This window comes from Triticum dicoccoides, chromosome 3B, assembly GCF_002162155.2.
Source record: "Triticum dicoccoides isolate Atlit2015 ecotype Zavitan chromosome 3B, WEW_v2.0, whole genome shotgun sequence".
NCBI classification, from domain to species: Eukaryota; Viridiplantae; Streptophyta; class Magnoliopsida; order Poales; family Poaceae; genus Triticum; species Triticum dicoccoides.
Window position 1 is genome coordinate 614,018,326 of NC_041385.1, and position 10,983 is coordinate 614,029,308.

A 10,983-nucleotide genomic window follows, 5' to 3' on the forward strand; every position below is an offset into this window, starting at 1 on the left:
TTGATGGCACACCGTCATATGGTACATATTAATAAATGCCGGACATTGATGTTGAAGCGGTGACATCTTCAAAATCCTGCATAAAAAGGAAATTTACATTGAGGGAATTCTCTATTAGACACAACAAGATAGAGTGATGCCCTTGCTAGCCCCAAACATGATCCATGCCTTATTTGATATGAAATGTAACTTGTATGCCCTATATGACACTATGGTTGGTTTGCTCGTTAAGTGGCACGTGAAAATAGGGAATTGCCCGCCTGGTCAAGTTTAGGTCTATTTTTTGTCCTTGTGAGGGTTCTACACACAACAACAGTACATTTTCACTTTGTTCCAATTGTCGTCATTCCCTTAGAAAAGGTCTTAAATGGAGAAGAATTGTGTTAACTAATAAAAAAATATCAACAACTAAGAAGGTTTCAAGTAAATTTGGGAGGCAATCAACCACCGTCGCCACCGCCACCGCCAACAAAAACAACAACTCGGCCATGAGAAGAATTTCACTGGTTCATAGGGTGATAACAAGTCCAGAAGTTCAATATATCAAAATCCATGTGTGTCATAGCTTAAAGATTGTGTTGTGTACTTTTTCTTGCAACATTGCAACCTTCTTCTGTCATTTCAAAGAATTTATTATAAATATGTAGTATGTACCACTGAGGTACTAACAATAGTTGAATATGAGCATGCTTAATATTATTTCTCATGTCTATCATATTGAAATATTATGGCCATAAATAATTATGTACATTAATAATTTAAAGTAAAATAAAAATAACAATATGTTTTTTCAAAAATGTGTAGATCCACCCTTAGGGGAAATAACATTAAATGTCATCACCATTACCACATGTCTCTAGAGCTCAAGATCGAGTGCAAACAAACTTTCCCTAGAATATCTGAATAAAACCCTAAGAAAACCATTATTCCCCCACGTCCAACTTTAGGGTTTGTTACGTGGGGCATACTCTCGGGGAGAATTGTCCCTAGAGTTTTCACCCTCTTAGGGTACCTTAGCCTAGGGATTTTTCCAGATTTTAGAAGCATCCATCTGTTGTGCTTTCCATATGTCTACCCCGCAGTCGCTCGTCCGCGCACGTGCCTAAACCGTGCGAGCATCTAGGCCTCCTATGAACCATGCCCGCCTCCCGTAGGCAAGAGCCATCCTCACATCTCCGCCTCTACAAGAGGTGGAGCCACGCCTAGCTCTGACTAGTAGATCTCCCCTAAACACAATCATCATCCATCATCGCGAGGATCCCTAACACCACTACTATCAATGTGAGGGGATGGTTGATACGTCTCCAACCTATCTATAATTTTTGATTGTTCCATGCTATTATATTATATGTTTTGAATGTTTAATGGGCTTTAATATGCTCTTTTATATTATATTTGGGACTAACCCATTAACCGGAGGCCCAGTGCCAGTTTCTGTTTTTTTGCCTATTTTAGAGTTTTGCAGAAAAGTAATACCAAACGGAGTCCAAACGGAATGAAACCTTCGCGATGATCTTTCTTGGACCAAAAGCAAACCAGAATACTTGGAGTTGAAGTCAGAGACGCCATGAGGCATCCATGAGGTAGGAGGGCGCGCCCCCACCCTCATGGGCCCCTCGTAGCTCCACCGACGTACTTCTTTCGCCTATATACACTCTTATACCCTAAAAACATCAGGGGGAGCCACGAAACCACTTTTCCACCGCCGCAACCTTCTGTACCCGTGAGATCCCATCTTGTGGCCTTTTCCGACGATCTGCCGGAGGGGGAATCGATCACAGAGGGATTCTACATCAACACCATTGCATCTCCGATGAAGCGTGAGTAGTTTAGCACAGACCTTCGAGTCCATAGTTATTAGCTAGATGGCTTCTTCTCTCTCTTTGATTCTCAAGACAAAGTTCTCCTCGATGTTCTTGGAGATCTATTCGATGTAATATTCTTTTGTGATGTGTTTGCCGAGATCCGATGAATTGTGGATTTATGAACAAGATTATCTATGAATATTATTTGGTTCTTTTCTAAATTCTTATATGCATGATTTGATATCTTTGCAAGTCTCTTCGATTTATCGGTTTAGTTTGGCCTACTAGATTGATCTTTCTTGCCATGGAAGAAGTGCTTAGCTTTGGGGTTCAATCTTGCGGTGTCCTTTCCCAGTGAAAGTAGGGGCAGTAAGGCACGTATTATATTGTTGCCATAGAGGATAAAAAGATGGGGTTTATATAATATTACTTGATTTTATCCCTCTACATCATGTCATCTTGCTTAATGCGTCACTCCGTTCTTATGAACTTAATACTCTAGATGCATGCTCGATAGCGGTCGATGTGTGGAGTAATAGTAGTAGATGTAGAATCATTTTGGTCTACTTGACACGTACGTGATGCCTATGTTCATGATCATTGCCTTAGATGTCTTCATAATTATGCGCTTTTCTATCAGTTGCTCGGCAGTAATTTGTTCACCCACCGTAATACATGCTATCTCGAGAGAAGCCACTAGTGAAACCTATGGCCCCCGGGGCTCTTTTCCATTATATTGCATCTCTTTTCAATATTGTTGAATCTCGTTTACTATTTTGCAATCTTTACTTTCCAATCTATACAACAAAAATACCAAAAATATTTACTTTACTATCTTTATTAGATCTCACTTTTGCGAGTGATTGTGAAGGGATTGACAACCCCTTTATCACGTTGGTTTCAAGGTTCTTGATTGTTTGTGCAGGTACTAGGTGACTTGTGCGTCGTCTCCTACTGGATTGATACCTTGGTTCTCAAAACTGAGGGAAATACTTATGCTACTTTACTTCATCACATTTTCCTCTTCAAGGGAAAAACCAACACAAGCTCAAGAGGTAGCAGGGCCTAAGCTTCGTTTTGAACACCCACTTGCATCCCAATGGTTTGCAACCATAGGGACGTTCAGTGATCTCCCATGTGTTGTCAGCCATGATGGAATCCATCTCGCTATGGACCGCATCCTTCCAGTAGTCAGCTTCTGGAGAGGCATACGCTTCTGAAATAGAAGTGGGAGTATCATCCATGAGGTACACGGAGAAATCATCACCAAAAGGTCTTTGCAGTAGGACTTAGAGAAAGGTCGTGCTCCGACCTAGCAACACTAGTGGGTGACAATGATTCTACATCGAGCAAAAGGTGATGTGAAAGGTCGTTCTCTGACCTAGCAACACTGACGAGAAGAAGAGGGAGAATAAGGGTAACCTAACCAATGACAATGATGAGATGCTGGCGATGAGGTAGCACATGGCATCCAACAGGTAAAGAATGTCCCATAGGACTTAGAGAAAGGTCATGCTCCAAAACCTAGCAACACTAATGGATGACTACGAATCTACGTTGGGCGAGAGGTATGTTGTGAGGCGAAAGGACTAAGGAGACGAGACGTGGAAGAGGAAAGTCCGAAGAGGAGAAAATGAAGGAGGAGTGAGGTGGGCAGTTGATAGGAGAGGATGGAGGAGTCACGGGTAGCATGGAGAAACAAGATGATGACAGGGCGGGGGAGTTGTGGCACGCAGGGGCAGGGGCACTCAGTCCCACTTTTCTTTTGGCTTTTGATTTTTAATCTTTATATATTTTGAACAAAAGTCTAAATTAAGTTTCATTTGGATATTCCTGTTTCTTGTGACCAGGGCGTTCAAATTGTAAAACATATGATTTGGGAACTGCTCGACACCCTAAACCGGGGTGTGGCTATCTCATTATATAGAGGTACCCAAGGGGTACAATACAACGTTACAATATATTACAGGCGCTACATATATACAATCTAACACCCTCCCTCAATCTTAACTATGGCCAGAAGTACAAAGCAAGTTAAGATTGCGCCTACAGCCTACAAAGTATGGTTGTGGAAGAGGCTTCGTGAAGATGTCAGCAAGTTGATCCTTTGACGAGATGAACTTCATACAAAGTAGCTTCTGTGCAACACGTTCACGAACAAAGTGATAGTCCACCTCAATGTGTTTTGTCCGAGCATGAAACACCGGGTTAGAAGAGAGATATGTAGCACCGATGTTGTCACACCACAGAATTGGAGGATGAGCTTGAGGGACACGCAACTCTCTCAATAGAGATTGTACCCATATAATCTCAGCAGTCGCATCAGCAACAGCTTTGTACTCAGCCTCAGTACTACTGCGAGACACTGTTGCTTGCTTACGAGCATTCCAAGCAATCAAGTTAGGACTAAGGAATACCGCATAACCCCCCGTGGATCGCCTGTCATCAGGACTACCAGCGCAATCTGCATCAGAAAAAGCTGAGAGCTCATACGAAGGTGCAGGCTGAAGAAGCAAACCATAGGAGGCAGTAAGACTGACATAGCGCAAAATACGCTTCATAGCTGGCCAATGAGACGTTCTGAGTGCATGCAGAAATTGACACACACGATTGACTACGTAGGAGATATCAGGCCTGGTAATAGTAAGGTATTGCAGACCACCAACAAGGCTGCGATACTCAGTAGCATCATCAGATGAGGGAGAGTCACCATCAAGAGCAGACAACCGATCAGTGGCAGACATCGGAGTGATAGCATGTTTGCATTTGAGCATTCCAGCATGGTGCAACATGTCCAAGGAGTACTTTTTCTGAGTGAGAGTCAACCCAGCAGAGGACTGTGAAACCTCAAGACCAAGGAAAAAGTGTAGAGCACCTAAATCCTTGACAGCAAAATCATCACGGACGGCAGTCACAAGACGATCAGCAGTAGCACCAGAGGAACTGATGAGAATGATGTCATCAACATAAACCAAGAGATACATCGTAACCTCAGGGCGTTGTAGAAGAAACAGCGACATATCAGTAGTGGAGGGAGTAAACCCAAGAGCCCGAAGAACAGATCCAAGGCGAGCATGCCATGCATGAGGAGCCTGTTTGAGTCCATACAACGCCTTAACCAGACGACAGAGATGATGAGGGTGAGCCGGATCAACAAAACCAGGCGTCTGACGCATATAAACCTCCTCCTCCAAAATTCCATGTAAGAAAGCGTTCTGCACATCAAGCTGACGAAGAAACCATCCGCGAGTAACCGCAAGAGATAGTAGTAATCGAATGGTAGTAGGCTTGATGGCTGGATTGAACGTGTCTTCGTAATCAAGACCATACCTCTATTTGAAGCCCTTGGCAACTAGCCTTGCCTTGTAGCGTTCAATTGAGCCATCAGCATGTCTCTTGACTTTAAAGACCCACTTGGAATCAATGACGTTGACGCCAGATAATGGAGAAACAACACGCCAAGTGTTATTCTTTTGAAGAGCCTGAAACTCTTGTTCCATTGCATCACGCCAGTGAGGAATACTCAGTGCAGCCTGAAAGTGGCGAGGCTCTGCAGTGGGATCGGCAGCAGTGTGAGCCATGCACGCAGCAAGCAATACAACCGTCCCGTCCGTACGCTCCTTCGAACAAAAGACACCGGATTGGCTCCGTGTTCGAGGCCGAAGAGTGACAGCAGACTGTACTGGCAAAATCGATGCAACATATGATGTTGACGAGGCCGGCACAGAACCAGGCGAGTCGAGCTCAAGGGGAACCGAGTCAGAGCTGGTCGGCGACCCGAGCGCCAGAACAGGACTGGCCGGAGCAGGTGACTGCACCTCCGGGCCAGTGGAGGCAGCAGCCGGCCCAGGTGAGAGGCCTATCAGTGTGGGCGAGGCCGGCACCGAGCCGGGCAAGTCCAGCTGGGAGCTGCGCGAGCCAGGCGAGGCTGGCGCAAGCGAGGCTGGCGCTGACAAGGCCAGCATCAGGCCGGGCGGGACCAGCGTGGAGCCGGGCGGGACCGACGCCCGCGGAGCAGCCTCCACAGGTGAAGCGGGGACGGGTTGGCGGGCGCCACCCAACATGCATGGCACATGCACGTCCCGATCAGAAGACTCATCTGTTACCTATTCATCAAGAAGCTCAAGCCGAGCGCCGCATCCAATACCCGCAGCATGATTAGGAAGCAACGCAGGGGCATATGCAACATCCACAAATTGATCAGACGAAGGTATAGACATAGGTACCGGTGATGTAGAAGTGGTAGAGTTAGTCGGAAGTGCACGAAAAGGGAATACACTTTCATCAAACACAACATCACGAGAGATGTAGACGCGGTTGGTAGGAACATGTAAGCACCTGTACCCTTTGTGAAGAGAACTATACCCGAGAAAAACACACTTCTTAGACTGAAACTCTAGCTTACGCTTGTTATATGGACGTAGATGAGGCCAACATGCGCACCCGAACACTTTGAAGAATGTGTAGTCTGGAATTTCAGTGAGAAAGAGTTCGAGCGGGGTTTGCATTTTCAGAAGTCTTGAGGGAAGCCTATTTATGAGAAAACATGCTGTGGAGAAAGCATCACTCCAGAACCGAAACGGGACGGATGCATGAGCTAGCAAGGTTAGGCCAGTTTCAACAAGATGACGATGCTTACGCTCGACAGTTCCATTCTGCTGATGTGTATGAGGACATGACACGCGATGCGAAATCCCAAGTTTATTAAAAAACGAGTTGATGTTGTGGTATTCACCCCCCCCAGTCGGATTGAACATGGATGATTTTCTGCTTAAGAAGACGCTCAACATGTGCTTGAAACTGAATAAAGACATCGAACACATCAGACTTAGGCTTAATAAGATATAGCCAAGTAAACCGACTATAAGCATCAATAAAACTGACATAATAATTGTGCCCACTAATAGACGTCTGGGCATGACCCCATACATCGGAAAACACAAGCTCAAGAGGGGATGTTTCACAACACGACTAGACTCTGAAAAAGGAAGTTGATGACTTTTGCCCTGCTGACAGGCATCACAGACAGTTTCAGCAGTTTTATTGGACACAACTGGTAGTTCATGACGATGCAATACATGTCCAACTATGGGAGCCGCCGGATGATCAAGGCGCGCACGCCAGTGCGTAGGCGACACACGAACACCACTGAACGCCTGGGGAGAAGACGGCATGGAAGATGAGCGCGGTGCATCAAGTGCATACAGACCATGGCGAAGACGACCGCTAAGCAGAACGACCCTCGTGTCCTGATCCTTGATAAAGAAACGAAAAGGGTGAAACTCAGCAAGGACATTATTATCACGAGTAAGTTGAGGAATGGACAACAAACTACGTGTAGCAGAGGGAACTCGAAGAACATTGAAAATATGCAACGTGCGAAAATTGTGTGCAAGGAGAGAGGCCTGACCAATATGGGAGATGCGCATACCTGCTCCACTAGCGGTGTGCACCTAATCATGACCATGATATGGCTCCTGAGTAGAGAGCTTGCCCATCTCGCCGGTGAGGTGGTTGGTAGCTCCAATGTCCATGTACCACATAGGATCGATGGGATAAGACGGAGTGCGGCCATGATCATGACTCGTCACCGCGGCGGCAGCCTGCTTGTCGTTCCCCTTGCCATTGTTACCGAGGCCCAAAAAGTCTTGCTTGTAGCGACAATGACAGTGAGAGGCAATGTGACGCTCAAGGCCACACAGTTGGCAGGCCTGCGACGCACCACAAGAAGAACAACACGCAACCGGCCGGTTGCCACCCGTGATGGTCAGAGCATTGCCCCGCGAGGCCGGTTGTGAGGACGGCGCCGGTTTGCCACCTAAAGATGATGACCGCGGGGGTTTACCACGAGTCGCAGCATTGGCGAAGGCGAAACCGGGAGAGGTGCGGCACGCCTTAATGCGTTGTTCACGACCAAGGAGTCGTGCATAGAGCTCACGAGGTGGGAGCGGATCATCACGACCATGGGCATTCTCAATGAGATTGTCATAATCATCATCAAGCCCGTTAAGCACGAAGGTGGTAAACTCCTCATCCTGCAGCGACTGACCAACTGAGGCCAACGTGTCGGTGAGACCCCGCATCTTGTTGAAGTAGTCCGTGATGCTGAGGTCATCAAGCTTAGTCTCACCTAGCTCGGTGCGTATAGAGTGAGCACGCGCCTGAGACTGAGAGGCGAAGCTGGTGTGAAGTGCCGCCCACGCCTCCCGGGACGTAGCGGCGAAGATGACCAGCGACGAGACGCTCGGAGTGAGCGAGGACTGGATAGCGGAGAGGGTGGCCTGATCCTGGGCCACCCATGTGTGATACGCCGGGTGATGAGGGGGCAGACACGGGGTGGATCCGTCAACGTAGCCCTCCAGATAGCGACTCCACAGAAGAGGCAGCACCTGGGCAAGCCAGCACAAGTAGTTGTCTGGTGCGAGCTTCATCGGCAGCAGATGCGAGAAGTAAAACGGTGACGACGTCGGGGCCGGATCAGCGTGAGCGTGCGGCGATGCATAAAGACCCATCGACGGGGCCACCCCGAGATGCGCAGCAGGCATCGAGTAGGGCGGGTAGGATCTAGGAGAACCAACCGCTAGGGCACCGTAGGATGCCACGATCGCACATGCGGCGAGGCAGCCGCAGCCCCTTGCGGCTGCTGAGATGGCGCCGAGTAGTGTTGGAGCTGCACCGAGTAGTGGTCCGGCGGGGGCGCCGAATAGAGTTGGGGTGGCGCCGGGTAGTGTTGGAGCGGCGCCGGGTAGGAGTTCGCCGAGGACGCCAAGTAGGATGGCGGCAGCGGTGCACCGTAATAGTGATGAGGCGGCGGCTACTGTTGGGTCGGCGCCACGTAGTGATGGGGCGGCGCCAGCCAGGACGAAGACAACGGTGCCTGCAGAAGGATCAGCGCCAGGGGACACCACATCACTTGGAGCTGCAGCGCGATAACCCGATCCGATCGGGGAATGGGGCGCTAGAGGAGCGCCGTAGGCCATCGCAAGAGGCTGCGAGGCGAGAAAGGGCGACGAGGGAGCAAGGGCCGGCACCGCGGCGGCGGGAGCGACAGGGGTCGGCGCGACGGCGGCAGCGGAAGACATCGTAACCTAATTTGATACCATGTAAAACATATGATTTGGGAACTGCTCGACACTCTAAATCGGGGTGTGGCTATCTCATTATATAGAGATACCCAAGCAGTCTAACACAAATAATATTCGTTTTGAATACGCTTTGATGAGGGTTTAAAAATTCGGTAAGTTTCAATTGTTGAAATTTGATGCAAGTGAACAATAAATACTTATAACTCGGTTTGAGCGAGCGAAGAAAACCTAAGTTTCAAAACCTAAAACTTCAAACTTTGTGTGCCCCGTGTGAAATCCAACAGTTTGCGAAACGCGAGGCAATCAGCCGGCGGGCACGATTGGGCTGATGGGTGTCCCTACGAGTTTCCGTGGAGCCGGTCATGCCATAGTGCTATATTGTGAGGGCAGCACCCTACTCGTGTACACATAGAAAAATAATAGATTAGGGTTCAGTGTCATTCAAAGTCTATACTTTCGAACACGAAACGCTACTTATATCTACTGATAAATAGAGATCTCTTTAGCGACTCGTTTTGTTGTGCTTAACCCATGCATACTCTTGACGTAGAGACTAGAAAATGAATTCCACGACCAAACAGCTACGCATATACGTGCTTAAACAGCCCAAAGCGGCAAAAGCCCAACGTGATTATACTTTCTTTTCCAGGGACCAACGTGCTTATACTTTGCAGAACTAAAGCTTCTGTAAAGAATTCAGTATTTGGGGGGTAAAGCATTGCCATCTTTGCATGGTCTTACGTGTAAATCCAACAAGCGCTCGTGATTAACAACTCAAAATCTCATAATTAATTATATGGCTAATTAGCACACGACTGCACGTGATGCCCCCTCCCTCTGCGCCACCGTCAACAGGCAGGCAACGTACGTGAACGACGTAGCACGACAGATTTATTATTACTGCTTCTATTGTGGGTCGTGTCACTGAATGGATTCCTCTTGCGGTCAGCGCCGATTGCGCTGGATTCCCCGTGGTAGTTTGTTTGGGTAAGATCAGATCACACGTACAGTACTTATCCGATTCTGGGGTCCTTTCCTGGGGCGCGGATCTGTTTCCTCTGCGGAACAAACGTAGTATCAGAGGATATGGAAACGAACTACAACAACAAACTTCTTGGACTTGGACTGCACCCAGTACTACTGCTCACGCTCATATGCGGAGATCTGGTACGTACTAGGTAGGTACGTGCCGTCACAACGACACACGCTAGAGACTCCACACGCGTCGACTTTGATCCCACGGACGTACCGATGGTTGACTCCGGCGTGGCGATAGCTCTCGGCGTGGTCGGGTTCCTCGTGGTGGTGCTCGCGATCGCCTGGGCAGTGCGCTGCGCCGTCGCCCGGCGCCACGCCGAGGAGGCGAAGGAGGCCGTCGGCGTCGGCGCGGGGCTGCTGGACAAGGAGGCCGTCGTCGTCGACGTCGAGACCAAGCGCGAGGAGCCGCTCTGCGCGATATGCAAGGGGCCGCTGGCGGTGGGCGGGGGCAGGTGCCGGCGGCTGCGCGCGTGCGGCCACGTCTACCACGCCGAGTGCGTCGACCTGTGGCTCCAGCGGAAGCCGATCTGCCCGCTGTGCCGGGCCAGCGTCGTGCTGTCGCGGACGGACATCGTCGACGCGATCGTGTGAGCCGTCTGTGCAGGTCATCGGTGCGGCGCGGCGCGGTGCACGGGTACGTGCGTGCGGTTTGCGCCGCCGTCCCTCTGCAGTCCGCACACGCGGCCGTGTCCTCATCCTCGTGCGTCCGTGCGTGCGTGCGTTGGGGAATTTTGCTCCTGACATAGGAAGACATACTCGTAGTTTTGTGTATTCGGAGGGAGGAAGATACTGTATTTGTTTCGTTGGTTCGTTGGCTTGTACTCAAGGATACGTGCAAGCTCTTTTTGACAACGATTTCTTTAGTGGTTTTTGACAAGCATTATCTTACGGAAACACTAAAAATCTGACATCAGATTTTTAGACATGACAAATCGAATTTTTCATGACAATTTATATTGGTGTGATGATGACCAATTTAGGCTGCAAGCACGGTAATTTTCTGTCAAAAAATAAATTAAGGCGGATTTGCTATGCTCATCATCTAAACTTGACAT

The 10,983-nt window shown here is 48.7% G+C and overlaps 1 protein-coding gene across 1 annotated transcript; it reads left to right on the forward strand.

Moving 5' to 3' along the window:
• The first annotated feature begins 10,141 nt into the window (after positions 1-10,141).
• Positions 10,142-10,519, forward strand: LOC119274208 (RING-H2 finger protein ATL56-like). The gene has a single exon (XM_037554866.1). It carries the CDS (start codon positions 10,142-10,144, stop codon positions 10,517-10,519), a length of 378 nt encoding a protein of 125 aa, XP_037410763.1.
• The last annotated feature ends 464 nt before the right edge of the window (positions 10,520-10,983 follow it).